General features: G+C 51.6%; 1 protein-coding gene across 1 annotated transcript in view; it reads right to left on the bottom strand.

The window, feature by feature from the left end:
- TRPV3 (transient receptor potential cation channel subfamily V member 3) overlaps positions 1-20,161 on the bottom strand; it is a 36,436-nt gene extending 16,275 nt beyond the window's left edge. Inside the window, exons 1-8 of the mRNA XM_072778985.1 lie at positions 20,043-20,161; positions 17,319-17,439; positions 10,599-10,703; positions 10,353-10,439; positions 9,467-9,621; positions 8,600-8,776; positions 3,556-3,696; positions 1,139-1,419 (exon numbers count right to left, since the gene is read on the bottom strand). Coding sequence (XP_072635086.1) covers positions 1,139-1,419; positions 3,556-3,696; positions 8,600-8,776; positions 9,467-9,621; positions 10,353-10,439; positions 10,599-10,703; positions 17,319-17,437 — 1,065 coding nt within the window. The 5' untranslated portion in view covers positions 17,438-17,439; positions 20,043-20,161. The remainder of the gene's footprint in view (positions 1-1,138; positions 1,420-3,555; positions 3,697-8,599; positions 8,777-9,466; positions 9,622-10,352; positions 10,440-10,598; positions 10,704-17,318; positions 17,440-20,042) is intronic.
- Between the last annotated feature and the right edge of the window lie 126 nt (positions 20,162-20,287).

Raw genomic sequence — 20,287 nt, 5'->3', positions numbered from 1 at the left:
AGGGGCCAAGAATGCGGGAGTCACTTCCCCAGGACTTATCCCAGAGGAGCACATTATCCTCTAGAGAATCAAAGGGTCAGGGGCCATGCTCCATGCAGGTAGAGGACATGCCACAGCAGCTAGTAGGAAGCTCCACTCTCAACACTAATCTGACTCTCCTCCAAGCCCCCCACAAACCGTGTCCCCAGGGGTGACTGGAGATGGTATGCAGGGTGGGAAGGCACACAATTCCTCCTCTGTCAAAGCCAATCTCCAACCCTTCCTTCCCCCACAAGAGAATGAAAAGGTCCCTTGTGGGCCCCAGCCCTGACCACTGGGACTGGACCCAAGGCCCTCAGGGTACCCGCCTCCCTGTCAGCTGCCCTCAGGCTGGCACAGCTGTGACAGCTCAACAGCCCCTGCACCCACCCAGTCCTCCCAGAGCCTCCCAGCAGCCTCAGCCCCCTCCCAGGGCTTGGACACATGGAGGCTAAAAAAGCAAGCTTCTCTGAGCCTTGTCCGCAGGCCCACCTGAGTCCTGACCTTGATCTCAGACCAAGCCGTGACTCCAGGCACCAATAGAGATGGGAGCTCACCCCCACTCATGTCTTCGCAGAGGTCAAGCCCTGGGTTCCTTAGCCACACCCCACAGAGCACAAAGGGCCACAAGCAAGCACACCCTCTGCTGGGGACTTGGCTGAGTCTCAACAGCCAGACAGGGGTCTCTCCAGATTCGGGCCACCCCCTGGCTCTGGGTCCAGAGCAGCCGTTCTGGGACTCCTGTCCTCCTGAGAGACCAAAGGCCCAAGGGTCAGGCATAGCCCCGGCCTGGGTGCCTAGCACACAGGAATCCTCAGCCACAAACATGTGAGGTACTGTGTCACCATGGCCTTAAAATGCCCCCTCCCCGACCCCAGCCGGGAACTCCAGAGCAGGGGACAGAAACACAGGGTGTTAGCCCCTGAAGCCCAGAGGGAGGGCCCTTCCATGCTGCCTCTCTGAGTCAGAACAAACCCACCTCAGGTCATAGAAGCACTTCCAGACCTGAGGTTGAGACCCTACCCAGGCCAAGATGTAATCGGTGGGGTCCCCAGAAAGGCCCGAGAGCCAGCAGAGTAGCAGTGGGTCTCCCTGCCCTCCCCCAGCTCCCGGGCCCCACCTCGGCCTTGCCCATCTTGGCGGCCAGCTGCAGCGGCGTGAGCCCATCGTTGTTGTGCATGGTCTCCAGCTCCCAGGTTCCGCTCCTCAGCAGGATCATGTCGTACATGCGCTTAACAAAGTCGTTCTGCGTCTTGAAGTCCTCGGCCACCGTCACCAGCGCGTGTAAGATGTTGTTTCCCCGCGAGTCCTGCGAGGTGATGTCCGTCTGCTCATTCTCCATCAGCAGCTGCACGATCTCGGGCTGGTTGGTGCACGCTGCCAGGGCCAGCGGAGTCTCGCCTGGGGACCGGGGAGCACTGCAGCTCAGTTCCCTCCTGGCCCACCCCCGGGGTCCCCAAGCCCTAGGACTGAAGCCTGTGTGCCCCATGGGACTGACCCCTGAGGCTCCCTGTACTTCTCCCCATGTCCCCCTTGTGTGGGGAGAGCAGGGAAACTAAAGCTGGATCACTGCCATAAGCCCCTAACTGGTCTCCCTCCTACCACCCCGGCCCTGCATCAGTACCCCCACAGCAGCCAGACTGACCCTATTAAAACAGAAGACTCCCCTCACCCATACTAAAAGCCCAGGTGCCAACAAATGCCCACAAGGCCCTATATGCTTGGACGCCATCTCCTCTCCTACCCCCACTCACTCCTTTCTGGCCTTAGTGGCCTCCTTCCTTTTCCTAGAACATACCAGGCATTTTCCGACCTCAGGGCCTTTGCAAAGGCTGTTCCCTCTGCTTATAGTGCTGTTTCTCAGGGTCTGCTTTGTTCATCCCCAAGCCTCCTCCAAGTCTTTGCTCAAATGTCACCTTTTCAATGAGTCACCCTAACTGCACTATTTGAAATTGAAATCTACTTCCTTCCTACCCTGGAACTCCCTCTTCCCCTGGCTTATTTTTTATTTCTTCAATAGCACTTACCATTTTCTAACATATTACACATGTGTTCTTATTTATTATGTTTATTACATAGTGTTCTTATTTATTGCCTTGTGTTACATAGTGTCCTTATTTATTATGTTTATTATTGATACTTTTCCTCTAGTCTACCTCAGTCCCATGAGGGTAGGGAGTCTTCATTTTGTTCACTGATGTATTTCCAACACCTAGAACAGTGCCTGGTGTATATAGTAAGTGATCAATAAATGTTTGTTAAGAAAAGATAAGGCAGGGATCCCCGGGTGGCTCAGCAGTTTAGTGCCTGCCTCCAGCCCGGGGCATGATTCTGGAGACCCAGGATCGAATCCCACATCAGACTCCCTGTATGGAGCCTGCTTCTCCCTCTGCCTGTGTCTCTGCCTCTCTCTCTCTCTCTCTCTCTCTCTCTGTCTCTCATGAATAAATAAATAAAAATCTTAAAAAAAAAAAAAGGAAAGAAAGAAAAGAAGAAAAGAAAGGAAAGGAAAAAAGAAAAGAAAAGAAAAGAAAGAAAAGAAAAGAAAAGAAAGAAAGAAAAGAAAAGAAAAGAAAAGAAAAGAAAAGAAAAGAAAAGAAAAGAAAAGAAAAGAAAAGAAAAGAAAAGAAAAGGCAGATGACTCATCGGTGTTCACACAGCCAGCCTAGGAAGGAACCAGGCCTGGACAGCAGGTCTCCTTCTGCTCCCCTTCCAATTTCCCTCGGGTTCCCATTCTTCAGCCCACCTGTCACATTTCCCAAACACTGGCTCCAACAGGAGCTGATGCCAGACCCTGGACAGACAGGACAAGACCCTGACCTCACAGCTGCTCAGACCCAGCTGATCCTGCTGATTAAAAAAACCACCCAGAGGAGAAGACAGGTCAGTGGCTGTCAGTCCAGGGATGGAGTGGGAAAAGGGGTCGACAAAGTTGTGGGGGCAAGTTTCGGATGTGATGGAACTATTGATACCCTGTCCTAATCATGGTGGTGGTTGCACAGGCCTGTGCTTTTGTGGAGCTGAACAGAACTGTCCATTAAAACGGGAATTTCACTGTCTCTAAATTACACATCTTTTTTTCACCCAGAGCATCCTGACCCCTACTGCTTTTGGACTGCCTGGCTTGTCAGTCAGAGGGTGTTGCTCTCTTACATGTTAGTGCATTTTAGTGGCCCCGGGGGGCACGGGGCAGAGGCCCAGCTGGCAGCTCCGAACCGCCCTGGGCAAGTCCTCCCCGGGCCAGAGGCTCTGTCCTCCCCTGTGACACGGGGCTTTCTCCCTGCTGTGTGGCCTGCTGCTCCCTGGCCAGGGCTGCTCAGGGGCCCGCCTGTGCACCCTCTCCAACCGGCAGCTGACACCCCAGAACCAGCTCCCCCATCCTCCCAGCCTCTCTGGTCTGCCCTGGAGGCCCAGTTAGGAGGCTCCAGCCTTGCGCGCCCCGTCTCCACCACCTCCCAGTCTCCCCACCCCCCACCCCCGTCCGGGGGCTGGCTGGGCCTCGGACTCCTGCCGCAGGCGGGGTGGGGGGACACCCACCGAAGTAGAAGCCTTCGTGCTGGTACTTGGGGTTGAAGAAGACCCCCCTGGCGTGGGCATTGACGTCGGCGCCGGCGGCGATGAGCAGCGCGGTGAGGTCCCCCTGCCGCCGCTCGATGGCTATGTTCAGCGCCGTCTGCCCTGCGAACGGGGGTGGGGGGGATGGGGGGGGCGCTCAGTGGCTGGGCTCCGGGTGACTACCCGCTCTGGACCCTTGTCCCTCCCGCCTCTATACGCTCCGCAGAGCCTCAGCGAAATGCTAGCTGCCTGCCCCGCGCCCCGCGCCCCCAGGTCCGCGCCCGCACCCCGCTCCCGCTCCCGGCTCCCGGCTCCCGGCTCCGTGCCCGGGCCAGGGCGGGGCACGCCGGGGAGCTCTGCTTCTTCCCCAGGGAGGCTCACAGTCTCACTGGGATTTAGGAGCTGTGGTCCTGGGAGGCGCGAGGGCTGCGGTACCCAGAGGGCAGGAGCTCCTAACACAGCCGCAGGGGAACAGGTGATGGTTCCCAGAGCGGCCTCTAAGCTGAGACCGCTGGAGTTTAGCAAGGCCAGGGGGGCTGGCTGAGGCCTCATATTTCAGGCGAGGAGGTCAGAACTTCCTCCTCCGTGCTATGGGAAGTCACAAGGCACTGAAGCAGGCAAGTGACATGATCAGGGTTTTGGGTTTTGGACATGTGTATTTTCTGATCACCCTGGATGCAAAACTGGAGGATGCATTAGAATGAGCCCGGACTTGGAAGGAACTGTCGCTCCAGTGGGGAAAGATGGTGAGGCCCAAAGGCGCTTAGGAGAAAGACCTCAGAATGGCCTGTGGGGAGGGGAGAGAGGGGATGACTGGTTTAGGAGCCAGGAGAATGGTGCCCCGACGACAGCGGAGGAACAGAACAGGGGAGAAGCAGCAGGAAGGGGCTGGAGGGACAATGACGTAGTTGGTGGAGCCTGTGGAATCTCCAGATGGAAAGGACCGGAAAGCTGGAGGAGGGGAAGAGTCTCAGAATGTCCCACTAGAAACAGCATTTTCCAAAGAGCTGCTGCCACACCGTACACAAAAATAAAGTCCTGGTGGATTAAAGAAGTAGGCATTTTATTTAAAAACTGAAAATTCATTTATAACTAGCCTTTTGGTAGGGGAGAACTTCTTAAGCAAATCCAAAATGCAGAAACAACCACAAAGAAAAAACCAACATGTTTGCTTACCAAAAAATAAAAAAAAATTAAAATAAAAATAAAAAAAGAAGAAGAAGAAAAGAAAAGAAAGAAAGAAGAAAGAAAGAAAGAAAGAAAGAAAGAAAGAAAGCAAGCTTTCTGTATTCCAAAAGACATCTTATAGAAAGTTAAAAGGCAAGTGATGGGGAAGGGTTGAGACAGTAGTTTTTTTAAAGTTCCTGATATGCTGACCCCTTACAAATCAATAGACAAGCAGCTTAAAAGAAAACTGAGAAAAAATTAACAAGCACCTTACAGAGAAGAAAATACACATGGCCAATAAAGAACGCAAAACATATTTGAAATCACTGTTGATCAAGAAAATCAGAATCTAACAAGTTAACATTTCTCTACTTTTCACTGACTAGAATGGCAAAAGGCAAAAACAAAAAGCAAAACCAGAAAGGAATAATTACCAGCATTAGTGAAAGGTGAGGGAATGAGTGAATAAGTACTTTGTATTTTGGGGAGAAGAAATTAGCATCTTTTGGAGGCAACTTTGACCATTATTATAAATTTTAAAGTTCATGCCCTTAAAGACATGAACAGAAATCTCACAGAGGAAGACATAGACATGGCCAACATGCATATGAGAAAATGTTCTGCATCACTTGCCATCAGGGAAATACAAATCAAAACCACAATGAGATACCACCTCACACCAGTGAGAATGGGGAAAATTAACAAGGCAGGAAACCACAAATGTTGGAGAGGATGCGGAGAAAAGGGAACCCTCTTGCACTGTTGGTGGGAATGTGAACTGGTGCAGCCACTCTGGAAAACTGTGTGGAGGTTCCTCAAACAGTTAAAAATAGACCTGCCCTACGACCCAGCAATTGCACTGTTGGGGATTTACCCCACAGATACAAATGCAATGAAACGCCGGGACACCTGCACCCCGATGTTTATAGCAGCAATGGCCACGATAGCCAAACTGTGGAAGGAGCCTCGGTGTCCAACGAAAGATGAATGGATAAAGAAGATGTGGTTTATGTATACAATGGAATATTACTCAGCCATTAGAAACGACAAATACCCACCATTTGCTTCAACGTGGATGGAACTGGAGGGTATTATGCTGAGTGAAGTAAGTCAGTGGGAGAAGGACAAACATTATATGTTCTCATTCATTTGGGGAATATAAATAATAGTCAAAGGGAATATAAGAGAAGGGAGAAGAAATGTGTGGGCAATATCAGAAAGGGAGACAGAACGTAAAGACTGCTAACTCTGGGAAACGAACTAGGGGTGGTAGAAGGGGAGGAGGGCGGGGGGTGGGAGTGAATGGGTGACGGGCACTGGGTGTTATTCTGTACGTTAGTAAATTGAACACCAATAAAAAATAAATTAAAAAAAAAATAAATAAATAAAGTTCATGCCCTTGAACCCGGAAAGTACAATTCAAAGTATTTTCCTAAAACATGTGTGCACTGAGCACAGGGTCACAGGCAAGAATGTGTACTGGGATATTGTCATAGTGAAAAATTGGGAAACATCCAACTATCAACAGGGGAATAGGGAAATTAGCTACAGGATAGCCACAGTCAGACTAAGCAAGTAGAAAAGAAGCATACTTGCATATTCTGGGATGAGGAGGCATCTAAGGCATACAGTTTTTTTTAAAAAATGGCAAGTTGTAGAACAATGAAAACAGATAAATACTATTCTATGTTAAATAGGTGCATGGATAAATGAAACTATTTCTATGGACACATATATACATGCATAAAAAGCCCTAGGAAAATCCTCAAAGTCTACACACCATAATAATTTCCAGAGAGGAGAGTGGAAAACAGGTAAAGGGAAGGCACATGATGTGATGAGCAGAGTGTTATACTATATGTTAACAAATTGAATTTAAATAAAAAATTTTAAAAGCAGCAAAGAAAGAAGACAGGCAAGGGTTTGTTTGTTTTTAACTTAATTAAAATATTGGAATGTTTTACAATGAAACTCTATTCATGTGTTATTTATATAATTAAAAATAAATTGTTATATTTAATCTTGATGATGGATGTATAATTCATTATATTAATTGCAAATGTATGTTTAAAATTTTTAATGATAAATTTTTAACTGAATAAATTGGTTTTAAAAAGGCAGATTTCTGAAGCCTCTAATAAAGTGCTAAAAATAATATTTTAAAAGTTGTTTTTGGATCCTCTTAGCAGCATAGGGAGGAAACATTAGCCTCTGCCAGAGGGAGGAGCTGAGACCCAGAAAGGCAGAGTTATATGCCTAAAATGAGGAAAATGTTCCCCTGGTGATACTGGAGCCCCTCAGCCTTAGGCAGCAGGAAGCACCCACCCAGGACACTGAAAGGAAGGGACCAGCAGGTGCCATCAGAGGGAAGACTGGGGGGTTAGTTTCTAGAAAGACAAATAAATGGCTCCTCCCACCAGGCTGAGAGAGAGTAAGTGCTCACAGCCCCCAACAAGCCCACTAGCAAAAGACAAAGTCATGAAAGAAGGAAGGGATAAGGGGCGACTAAGAAGGGAGAAAAGTAAAGAGTTGCAGTCAGGACAGCAAATCCTTAATAGTAATCTTCATTTATTCACTCATTCAAAAAACATTTATTAAGGACCTTTTACATGTGACCCCAAGTCCCAGGGAATTCACTATGGGTAAGATAGGCACCCTCCCTGGCCTCAAGGGGAACATGCTGCCAGAAAGGGGTGTTAAGTCCCTGTATACGGACAAGAAGAAAGGAGGTTCAGAAGGGGACTGAAAAGGGAGAGGAATTAAGGCAGGCAAGCTTGATGCACTGGCCTAAACCTCCCTGGCTAAGGACTAGTATCAACTCCCTCATGATGGGCTGAGAACGTCATATGTAGCTCATCCAGTTTTTCTCTCCACTTTGGCTACCAGGGAGCTCACTGTGCGGTTCAGCACTCCCTTGTAGCCATCTTCCCTGGATTCCCTCTCTTCTAATCAACAGTGCTGAGTTTTCACAATCCTTTACTTTTTCTCATCTATAATGAAAACCCTGTGAAAGTCTGCTGTTTAAATAAATTTAAAAAAAAACAAAATGACTTTCTCCCATGAGAAAAGTTGAGAGCTCACGCTAAACAGTTCCCCTGCAAAGAGCAATGTTTCGTGCCCCCTGGTATGTCAGCAAGATAGCATCCCAACATCCCCAAACCCATCATTTTTGCACCTCATTAGAGCCCAACAGGATGCTTACTGAGTCCCAAAACTCCAATGAGGATGAGGATGCCCCGTATGATTATTCAGCACAGATTTGCTGGACAGGAAAACACAATCCCACGTTTGGTCTCCTGCCCCCTCCCTAGTCCATTTAAGAGAGAAATCACAGAATCAAGACCCCAATGAGTCGGTTAGTAAGAATGATGATGGTGATACCAGCAACTGCTGAGTGTTGGCCTTGCCCAGATGTCTGGCACCATCTCTGGCCTTCTGCCCGCTGCCCCATATGCCACCAGCATCCCCATATCGGGCTTCTGCCCGTGCCCTGCTCCTGGCCTCTGCTCGAAGGTTACCTCCCTGCTGGCCCACTCGCCATTGCCCATCCCCAGTCACTCTATCACATGACCATCTTGTATTTTCTTATCATAACATTTTCCTCTAGTTACTTTATTCTGAGCAGTGGCCTCTATCTGTCTCTTTCCCCATGCACCCCAGTGCCAAAAAACAGGGCCTAGCATGTGCTCAGGGCTCCAAACTCTGCAGAGCAAAGGATGGAAGCGAGGAGTGCCTGCTGCGTGGTGCTGAGGCGTGCTCTGCCCTTGGTGCTGCTTGGTGCTCGGGCCTGCGGGACAGCGGGGAGGCTCCCCACCCCAGAAGTCTCTGTCCGCACAGCGCCCCCTCATAGGCAGCATACCTTCATAGGCCTCCTCGGTGTAGGCGGCATTGACGAACCGGTCCAGGATGTCGTTCTCCTCGGCGAAAGCCAGCAGAATCCTCACAATCTCCTTGGTTTTGGTGTTGATGTTTAACAAGGCCTTCATCAGGCAGGTCTTCCCCGTGTCAGAGGCCGTTAGCTTGTGCATGAGGAAGTCTGCAGGCAGGGTTGTGGGGTGAGCCGCACCAGGGGCCCCGGCTGCCCCTGGCCCTTCCCGCCCAAGGTGGGGAGGCCAGGGTGTGCGGGCTGCAGCCTCAGACCTCCAGACCCTGCTCCATGCTCTGGCCTCCTGGGGCCTGTGCTACCTCCTCTCCTTCCCCCTGAGGGCCTTATCTGAGGCTCTGCCTCCTGCACTGTCTCCCCTGTGGGGTGCAGTCTCACCCACCGCATGCCTTCCCACTGTCCACCTCACTGCTGACACCCCGAAACCTCCAATTGGCCTCCTCCTCCTGGGAGCTGGCAAATAAAGCTTATCACTTCCCTCACAAGCTACTCCCCAGTCCCTGAGATAGCTTGGGCCCCACCTTCCAGCACATCACCAATGGCATGATCGTGCCTCCCTTTCTCTCATTCCGCTTGTCCTTTATTCTGGCCATTTCCACTGCTGAAGAGCTGGTCACCTCCCCCCGCTCGGCTGTGGCAGCCCCCACTCTGCCTGAATAGCACCCTTCTCCCGCCCTCCATGCAGCAGCCAGACCATGACCTTCACCTATCCAAGCCCTCCCATGGCTCCCTATTGCCTTCAGAGGCAGGTTCAAAGTCCACAGCCCGGCATTCTGGGCTCCTTGCATGCCCCCCTCATTGGCTGTTGTGAGGAAAGGCTGACAGCAGGAGCCCGGCACTGACCGGCCACATCCAGGCCACGACGCCGCTTGCAAAGCTCCTGCAGCTCCACCAGCAGCTCCAGCAGCTCCCCCACGCAGCCCTCTGACACAGCTGCAAAGATGCGCTTCTTCAGCCGCTTCTTTTTTCGCCTCTGCTCTTCCTTGGCCACGTTTGCACTGAGGCCAGAATGTATTTCCAATTCACCACACAGGTACCACCAACCTGCTGTGTCCCCGCCCCACAGCAGAGCCCTGTGTCTGCGCAGAGCCACACTGGCCTTTAGCACCTCCCCGGCCTGTCACAATGCCCCAAACCCCCTCCGTTAGTGCTGGGGCCCTGGGATCTGCGTTGCCCTCTGCAGGCTTCCCTCCTAATCTAAATGTGATCACATTTTTTCAAAATATATATTTGGATACACATAGTAGAGATGATTAGGAAGGACAATTAATAGCGATTACCTTAAAAAGTATGAGATTAGGGGAAGGAAAATCTCACTTTTATCTTTTGTGGTGTTTAAATTTTTAAAAATCTCTCTCTCCCTGACCCCACACTCCAAACAGACAACCATGACAAGTGCATATTTTTGTGTGTATTCTTATAAAAGTCACATGATGTTTCATGATTTATATGCATATATTTTTAATACGAGATTGTGTTCCAGTTCTTGTTCTGCTGTGTACTGTCATTGGAATGTTTTATAATGAATGGGTAATACTTTTTATAGTTTATAAAATGTAATACTCCCTCCTCCACCGCAAAAACCTTCCTACACACCACAGCTATGGACGCAGGCATTTGTCCCATCCCCCTGGCATGGAAGCTTCCTTGCCTTTCCTGGGTCCTGATGCCCGTGCCTCTGATGCCCACCTGGTGGACACAGTGGGAGGAAGGGAAGGGCCGGGCTCACCTGGGACTGTTGGGATTGGACGGAGTCTCTGTTACATCATCCTGGGGAGACTGTGGTGAGTCCATGTCATCGCAGTTACCAGAGAGGCTGGAGGATGGGGAAAGGAAGAGAGAGAGACAAGTTTCAAACTGGCCCATGAGAACATGTCACAACCAGGCCTGGCCACCTGGCCCAGGGTGAGTCACTGCCTGCCCTGGAGCTGAGGGCTGGGCTGGGATGGGGGCAGCCGGGGAGGCCAGTACTCACCACTGACGGATGTTGGAGTCCATAGGCTTGGAGAAGATGGGGGGAGAGGTCTTGGAGACAGTGGGGTTGGGATCAAACCCTTCTATCTCCAGGAAGAAGTGTGCACTGTGGGGACACCCAAGCAAGGTCATTAGAGCTGGCACAGGGACCATCTGCCTGCATGCCCTGCAGCCCTACTGCTGAGAGTGCCCCACCACCCAGAACACTTGCTCATGGCCTGCTCCACACTAAACTCTGTCCCTCATGGCCTCACTTGACCCCCACAGCAGCCCTTTGGGATGGGTACCGTTCCAATCACCCACACTTTGGGTGGGCATGCGGAGGCTCTGAGGTCAAACACCTTGCCCAAGCTCACACAGCAAGTAGGTGGTAGAGCCTGGATTCAAAGCTGGGTCTTGGTGATTCTTGTCACTAAGTAGATGAGTAGAGGCCCAGGGTCTCTGTCGGGATGGCCTAACATCTGAGAGGGACTTTCCTGTCCACAGGTGCCTCCAGGTGCGGAGGACTCACCAGAGATGGGGGACATGGCAACCAGAGCTACAAATCCCCCCATCATCCCCACGCCGCCCTTCCAGCCTCAAGTCTGAAGAAGAACCCTTCCAGGGCTGCCATCTACAAGGGCCTTTCCTGACTGCCAGGGCACATTCAACCCCCATTGATCATCTCTTATCTTGTTGGCACAGAAAACAGTCAGATCTAGAGCAGTGAGGGGGTATGAAAGTTCAGGGGACAGGAGATGCCTTGTCAAGAAGGAAAACCCAGGAAACCACTTTGGACAGTGGATGTGAGGGAAGTAAAGGGCACACTTTCCCCCAGGGCAGCAAGAGACCTGGGCCTGTGACCTGACAAAGCCCCAGGGAAGCAGACAGACTCAGTGCCCAATGAGAGGCAAGACACACCCCGAGATATGACTCCCCAACCAGACACAGCCTGGCCTCACCTTCAGACACGCCCACAAACACAGACACACGTGTTCTCAGAACCCACTATCACACACTCAGAGAAAAGCCTTCCCAAGACAACCAGGATGACGAGCATCAGGATGAGGGTCAGTTGTGGCAATACCCCCACCCGGTGATGGCTGCATCATACCTGCTGGCTCTGTGACCTGGCCTGGATGGTGGCCTCCTGACCAGCTGGTCTCTCTCCTAAGTGCCTTTGCTGCCTACCTCCTTCCCAGGCCCAGAAAGATCAACAAGCCCCCTCCCTTTCTCACAACACCATGGAAGAGGTCCCAAAGTACAATCCCAGCCATATCAAGTTCAGAAGAAAGGGCAGCAGGGAAGGGATTGTGGCCCCATTCTATCAATGAGACAACTAAGGCCACTGTCACCATCACCCCAAGGATAGAAGTCAACTTTCTCAGAGAACCTGACTCTTGATTCTGGCTCACGATTTACATGACTATCCATGCTGCTCTCCCCTCAGCCCTCTGGATCTTCTTCCAGCCAAACAGCTCTAGGGATTAGCTGCAGGTGGAGACTGTCCAACATAGCCACTTCACAGGATGGGGCAGTCATGAGGGTGTCCCGGGTCTTGCCTGGGGAATCCCTCTCCTCTCCTCCAGGTACAGACAAGCGTAGGAGACTCAGAACAAATCCTGAAGTGAAGCATAAATGGGACAGGGCTGGCTGGCACATTGGCCTTCACCCTCCTGTCTTCTGCTCATCAAGAGCAACCTTCTGAAATGACCTAAAATCAAATCCTTCTTCCAAAAGAGAAGTAAACCCCTGACTAGGAGCCCAAAACCTGGATTCTAGTCTGGCTCTGCCTCTGCCTCCTGTGTAACACCAGGATAGAAAGTGGTTGGGCCAGATAACCCTGGAATCTGGAGCCAGGACAGCTCTAAAATCATCTACAAATGGACTGTGCAGCTAAAGTGGGCATCAGAGGTCATCTGGTCTAATCACCACTCCCAACATCCCTGAAGTGCCCCAGAAATGCCACCTTAAAGCTGTCCCTGCTTCATGAGAAAATGCTCCGCATCACTTGGCATCAGGGAAATACAAATCAAAACCACAATGAGATACCACCTCACACCCGTGAGAATGGGGAAAATTAACAAGGCAGGAAACCACAAATGTTGGAGAGGATGTGGAGAAAAGGGAACCCTCTTACACTGTTGGTGGGAATGTGAACTGGTGCAGCCACTCTGGAAAACTGTGTGGAGGTTCCTCAAAGAGTTAAAAATAGACCTGCCCTACGACCCAGCAATTGCACTGCTGGGGATTTAACTCCAAAGATACAGATGCAGTGAAACGCCGGGACACCTGTACCCCGATGTTTCTAGCAGCAATGTCCACAATAGCCAAACTGTGGAAGGAGCCTCGGTGTCCATCGAAAGATGAATGGATAAAGATGTGGTCTATGTATACAATGGAATATTCCTCAGCCATTAGAAACGACGAATACCCACCATTTGCTTCGACATGGATGGAACTGGAGGGTATTATGCTGAGTGAAATAAGTCAATCGGAGAAGGACAAACATTATATGGTCTTATTCATCTGGGGAATATAAAAATTAGTGAAAGGGAATAAAGGGAAAGGAGAGAAAATGAGTGAAAATATCAGTGAGGGAGACAGAACATGAGAGACACCTAACTCTGGGAAATGAACAAGGGGTAGTGGAAGGGGAGGTGGGCAGGGGGTTGGGGTGACTGGGTGATGGGCACTGAGGGGGGCACTTGGCAGGATGAGCACTGGGTGTCATGCTATATGTTGGCAAATTAAACTCCAATTAAAAAAAAATAAAATAAAAAGCTGTCCCTGCTTGTCTGGGTATCTACTTAACAAATATTGAGCACCTACTGTGTACCAGGCACTGTTCTAGAAGATGGGGATTAAATGGTGTACCAATGGGCAAAAATCTCTTTGAAGAGCTACTGTTCCAGTTAATTGGTCAGAACTGGCCCCAAGGATTGGACCAGGGCATAGCACAGTGAGGCCATTGCTTTTCCTGCTCCAGAAAACACTGACCTTCAGCTATAAGATTCTCAACAGGATGAACTACACTTGCGTTGTCCTTAATTCTCCAGAACCTAACAGTTGTTCTGACACTCAGAAGACTTAGCTGAACAGAAGAGTAGAACATGGATAGGTAATGTGTGAAAGATAAATGAGAGAAAGGATAAAATAGCTGGTTAGATAGATGGACAGCTGAGTTGGATGGATGAATAAGATGGATAGATGGATGGGTACATGGATGCAGGATACTTGGAAGGATAGATGGATGGACACATAGGTATATGGAAGGATGGATGGGTGGATGCCATGGATGGCGAAGGAATGAGTAGTTCGATGGGCAGATTGGTGGGTAGATGGAGAGGCTGGTGGACTGGACCAATAAACAGAGAGACCAACACAAACGTCAAGTGACTCCTGTTGGGCTCCCAGTTGCCCAAAGCTCTCAATCTCTTTTTCTCCATCCTGCATAACAAGCTGAGGAAAGGTCCTTTGCCTCTCCTCCAACTCCTCCCCTTCTCAGGGCCTCCTCCCAGAGTCCAAAGGGTGGGCCTCCAGGATGGACCCAGAAACCAGATCATGACAGCATCTATCCATTCCAGGCCTGGAAACCAAAGGGCCTGAGGAAGGGTAAGAAATATATCCTCATCTTATCATGAAGTGTCCTCTTTTGTGCTGAGGGACTGTGTTGAGCCACCAGGACACTTACTCATCAACTCACCCACTCTCTCTCATTGTCTCACCTGCTTCTACAATGATCCACCTACTTACTCAAAAACTACTAATATGCTCTGTGTAGGGAATGAGGGGAGCAGGGAAGGAAGAGATGACCCTTCCAGGGACCCGGTACTCAGAGATTTGTGGCTTGAGAAGATCCCCCAAAGCAGAGAGAACAGCATGAGAAAAGCTTCCATGGCAGAAAGGCAAGGACTATGTCTGAGAATGTAAGTCTTCAGGGCCGGGAAGGAGATTGGTGAGAGCCAGGCTGGAAAGATCCCTGACTGTGAGCAAGGACCCAATTACTGGGACAGGGAGCTGCTAGACCACAAGGGCCCATCCCACACTTGCCCTATTTGCCTCTGCACATGCCACATCTCACCTGCCTCCATGACCGATGGTGAGGTTACCATGTGACACCCTGGCTTCTACTCTGCAGCATAGGCGGTTTGTTTATTCCTACTTTTCATCCGGACCAAAGGGCACCACAAGGGTGTTGTTAACTCAAGTGCACACACAGCTCTGCACCATCTCTCCTTCATTTCTGTCCCTGTGAAGATGATGAACTACCCCTAAGCATCCCCAACGGTGGGGAGGAGGCTGTGTGACCAACTACTTTGTCCCAAGAAATGCCCAAGTGCTCTGATCTCCAAAAGGCCAGCTCTTCCATGTCTCTCTCCCAGCGCATCACCCTGCCCAGGATCCAGTAAAGAGGCCACAGTGGTAGCTACTCATGAGATATAGCATGAGGTATGTCCCTACCTAGACATGGTGGTACCTTCCATCCCACCATTAGTCCAGATTTCCTTACTGGTCAGACTGGCCTTCTTTATTTACATTGAATTTTTTCTTTTCCTTTTCTTTCTAGGCTGAGTCCTATACTCAGTTTTGAGGCAGATACTCAAACCTTCAGGGCACAGGAAGAAGTAGGCACGTGAGGGTCCTCAAAGAGCCCTTGGGAAGAAGACGGTGCTACTGCTTCATGAGACAAAGGTCACACCTCATACCCAGGCCCTTGGCTGTGTGAGGCCACAGGTAGAGCTGAGTCTGGAGCTAAGTTTGTGAACAGGGATAGGCTCAAGAAAAGGCAGCTTGACTGTGGGAAGATCCTGGCATTTTCCTGAAACCATGTCCGCAATCCTGCCCTGAGGTCCAAAATTCCCCTAGGAATGTAAGAAGGTGGGGGAAGGGAAAGAGAGGCAAGAGGGTGGTGTTTGGTTAGCTCAGGGATAGGTCTGTCCTTACCCAGACAGTCAAGCCCACCCAGACCTAGGCTGCCCCCATGGCCCTGCCAATACCTGTCTGAACTTCATGTCTGCTCAGTTTTCTCTCCTGCACTCCAGGATCGACCTACCCCTGGATGTCCCTTGGGTACTTCTCAACCAACATTCACTCCTGAACTCGGCTTGTCTCTCCTCATCTTGTTTCTTCTCCTCTGATGTCCTCATGTCACAGATGGCCCCATCATCCCTTCAGGTCCTCTCACCAAATGAGGGGGAGTCTCTTGGTTCTTTTCCCTCCTTTCTCATAGTTGATCCTGCAGACCCCATGATTCTGATAACTTTCTGACCTGATCCTCTCTTCTCCATCCCTGATCACCCAGGTTCAGACCTCCCCACCTGTCACTCAGGCTTCCCAAGAGCCTCCAGTCATCTCCTTGCTCCCAGCTTCCCTTCCAATCCATCATTCACACAGATTACCCAGAGTATCTTTTCCAAAATACAAATTTCACCATGCCCTCCCTCTCACACAGAATCCCCACTGCCCTCAGGTTTGTTCAAACTCTTTAACCAACCCCCAAGCCCCAGCCCCAGTGGGACTCATATTCTCCACGATTCCTCCACCCACCCAGCACTCCAGTTATGCTGATCTTCACTGATCCCTGCCCCAGCCTCTGTCTGGGATGTTCTCTCCTTCCTCTCCCATGCAATCACCCATTCTAAACCACCTCACCTGGGAAGTACTCTGAGACTGCCCCCAGGGTTGGAATGACCCACCTCTTCTCAGACCCCATCCCACCCAGTTGCCAGGACACTTCCACATTCTTCTGGGTGCCCTTCTCACCAGGCTGTGAGCAGGGATGGGCATTCTTTTTCTCTGTGTCTCAGTCTCCCCATTCTGGGTCCTAGTGCACAGAAAACCTCAGCAATTATTACTCAAAATAACAGACAGGAGGGCTAGCACCTATCTCACCTCTGGCCCAAGAGGGGCCTGGGATGGGGCCAGAGGAGGCCAGACAAATGAGCCAACTACACTTGGGGGGGTCCCACCTGCGTTCAACAAAAGCACAGCTTGTGGTAGGAATGAGGATGCAGGCTTGAGGGCCTCCAATCTGCTGAGGGGCTGGGGCACTGCCACGGAGGCAGTTCAGGGGCCAGGGAGGACCCTGGAAAAGTCCTTTTCCCCGAATCCCCAGCTGGGAAGTAGTTGTAAGTGTCCCAGCCTTCCTCAGCTCCCAGGGGCCCAATAGCGATGATGATGAAGAAGCTCCAAGTAACAAAAACACGATCAGCGTGTGCAGAGCACCGACTGTGCACCACATGGCGCGAGCCGGCGATGCCAACAAATCGTCACCCCATGAGATGCCTTTGCTGGTGTCCCCATCACATGGGTGATGTCAAAGAGCTTGAATAAGCTGGTTGGGCACACGGGACAGGAAAGCAGTTGGTGTCTTCACGTGGGGATCCAGGCTACCAAAAATCTCCATGCACCTCTTTGCTCCTTGTCTTGAGGACGGCTCCAGCAATCCCTTGCCTCACCCTGAAGCCTTTCTGAATGTCACTGCTTCCACGCCTCTGGCCCCTCCAGGAAGGCCTCCCTGATCATTGCCATTGCACTGACTTCCCCGGCTCAACACCCCCACCCCCCGAGTATGCTGAGCTATTTCCCCACCTTCCCCCCATTTATACCTAACTGGGCACCAGGTCACCACAGATGACACCGAGAGTCTGGTGTCGACCCCAGGCAAGGGCTCCCTGAGGCTGGGCACCAGAATCCCTCCTGTGCCCCCACCACACAGGCCCAAGCCTGCCAGTCCTACCTCTTCTTGGTGGGGGTGATCTCTGCTGGCCTCTTCTCCTGCAGGATGGCAGGGTTCCCACTGGGGACGGCGGCTCTTCTGCCCATGAGGGGCACCATCTCCTTGGGGTGGGCATTCATGGCTGGAACACAATCACAGCATAGATGCTCAAGTTGAGTGGGCCTGAAGGTCCTCAGGGGCCTTCAGACTCCCATGTGGCACCATGTGACCCCTGCTCATACCCACTGGATGAGGAGCTCACTACCTTCCCAGGCTGCCAACTCTTCCCAGAGACAGGGAACTATCCCCTCGATTTCTCCTGCTCCTCGCTCTAGCACTTTTGCTCCTGTGCACCCTTGGAGAGCCCAACAGAGCCTCCAGGTAGAGACTGCCATGCCCATGCCATCTCCACCCACCAATCTTCAGGTGGACTCCCAAGAATTAGCTCTGCTTTTCAATGTCTCTATCAGATTTTGTGTTCAGCGATGTCCTCGTCAGAACAGAACTATCACCTCCTTTGCTCTAGACACTATGCTGCTAGTAATACAGCCTCCAGCCTCTTTGTCTCATCTACCCAGAGCTGAGTACAACCAGTCTTGTGGCTATCTGTCCATTAGACTCCCTTCTCACGCAAAGGGAGCAGCTGAGCCCCTTCCACAGAGACAGAGGAGACAGCCCCTCAGTCCTGACCTGCTTTACTGATGCTCAGTAAGGACTGGACCCTGCGCTAGGCTCAGAGGGATGGGCTGGGGAGAGGGATTGACGTGTCTTTGGAGAACTCTAAGGGGATCTTAGAGGTTTCTCTATAAAGGAAGGCCAATCCAGGCAGAGGGGACAACCTAAGCAGAGACGAGGAGTCAAGAAAGTTAGCAAGTAAAATAAAATAAAATAAAATAAAATATAAATAAATAAATAAATAAATAAATAAATAAAAAGAAAGTTAGCAAGTGGCAAGAAGCTGGTGTGGCTGCAGAGTCTGGGGGGTTCCTGGGGCCCACTGGCAGTGAGAGGCTCCAAAGCAACTGGAGCCATGCTGTGAGGGCCTGGACCCCAGCGAGGAGCTCTAGCTGGTCCTAAGGGCCACAGGGCACGGGAGGGCCCTGGGTTACACAGGAGACAGCAAGTTAGAGATAGCAGACCACATGGGGGATGAAGGAGGCTAGATCATGGAGCTAGGAGAAGACCGCTGTGCGGGCATTGGCATGAGGAAGGCAGGGCTGACTGTGTGGGATGAAGTGGACAGGGCAACATCTCGTGCAGACAGGAGGTGACTCTGTAGTTCATGAGGGGCCTTTCTGAGTTTGAACAGCCCTCAGAAAACTCCCTCAGGGCCATCAGGTCACGGGCCAGATTTCTTGCTTTCTTTCTCTCTTTTTTTAAAGATTCATTTATGTTCATGAGAGACATGGAGAGAGGCAGAGACACAGGCAGAGGGAGAAGCAGAATCCATACAGGGAGCCCAAAGTGGGACTCGATCCCGGGACCCTGGGATCACAACCTGAGCTGAAGGCAGATGCTCAACTGCTGAACCACCCAGGCGTCCCCCAGATTTCTGTATGAAGAGCCCAGCGAGGTGGGTAGAGCTGGGACCTCTGGTCATTCTGGCCCAAATAGGAAAGCTTCCTGGAAAGAGCGTCCAGAGCAGTTTGTCATCAGACTGCAGAGAAGTTTGGAAATGGGGCAGCTGCCCTCCCCCAGTAAGCAGCCTGGGGAGAGGAGGAGTTGTCCAGGGGAAGGCTGTGGCCTTGGAGTGCAGGGACCTTGAGGCAGAGACCTCTGGAGAGGGGCCCTGAGGCCAGACAGGTGGAGTGTCCTACCGACAGACAATCATGAGGATTTAGGGCTCTGACTCTATCTGCAGTCACAGGTGGAGATGGCTGGCCTTCACCACCTTCCTCAGCCCCAAGTGGCCTGTGGATAGATTGGCCTAAGGGGCTGAGCTAACCAAGAGTGAAGAAGAGGGTGGAGGGCATGTCTCCTTCCCTCCCTGTGCCTCTGTTTTCCCTTCTGATAAATGAGCTGAAAGGATCCCAGGGACCCTACAGCTCTCACCTATGTCAGCCAACTGCTCCATCCCCCATGAGTTGGGGAGTCCCGGGGAGCTGGGGCAGGAGAGGGTCAAGAGAACTCAGGGCTGGAGCTATAATTAGCGGTGATAATTAGCTCCCTGAGTCACCCCACAAACCCTGCCTTCTCACCTGTGGGACTCTCTCGCTGCCTTGCCCTCCCTCTCTCAGGGATTGGGCTTCCTCACTCTGGCCTCCCAAGCCCTGATACTGGCTGAAATGGCCTTTCTTGGAAGACCGACCAGGCCTGGGGGCTACAGGGAGCCCCTGAAGCTCTGGCTCAGCACCTGTGAGGTGCCTGGGCCTTGTCCCTCTCAAGCTCTAGGCTACCTCTGTCTCATCCTGAAACCCCCTCACACTCCTCCCCTGGAGAGCCACATCCTAGGGCCTGCTACTGGAGACAAGAGCCTCCCCTTTCCCCCTTGGTGACTGTGAGCTCTTCCCCCTTGCCCAAGATCTCCAAACTCAGGCAAGTTTCCTGGGTTCATCAGAACCTGTGCTCTGGCACATTCCCAGGGCCCAAATCTCACACTCCCCTTTGTTTCTCCTGCTAGAGATCCAGGCTTCTTCCCCACTCCTCCCCCAAGGCCCATCAGCAGAGTGCAGATACTTAGGTCCCCACTCTAGGGTCCCCTAGGACCTTGGAAAGTCCTGGCTGCCACGCGTGGTGAGGACTCACCTGGCAAGGTCCAGGCAGTGGTGGCTGCCTTTGCTCTGAGATCACCGCATGTCCTGGGTCCAAGGACCCCCGGAGGGACTGTGGCTGAGGCAGCAGGAGGCACTCATCATAGGCAGAGAGATGGCTGAAATGAGGCGTCGGAGGCAGAACTGGCTGGGCCACCTGCCCTAGGCACGAGGCAGGCCACACCCACCAGCCATAGCTGCAGCGCCTGCCCACCCACATGCCCTGCCTGAGTCACCCCC

The sequence above is a fragment of the Canis lupus genome, chromosome 16, assembly GCF_048164855.1.
Source record: "Canis lupus baileyi chromosome 16, mCanLup2.hap1, whole genome shotgun sequence".
NCBI lineage: Eukaryota > Metazoa > Chordata > Mammalia > Carnivora > Canidae > Canis > Canis lupus.
This window is presented reverse-complemented; position numbering and strand designations above follow the sequence as displayed.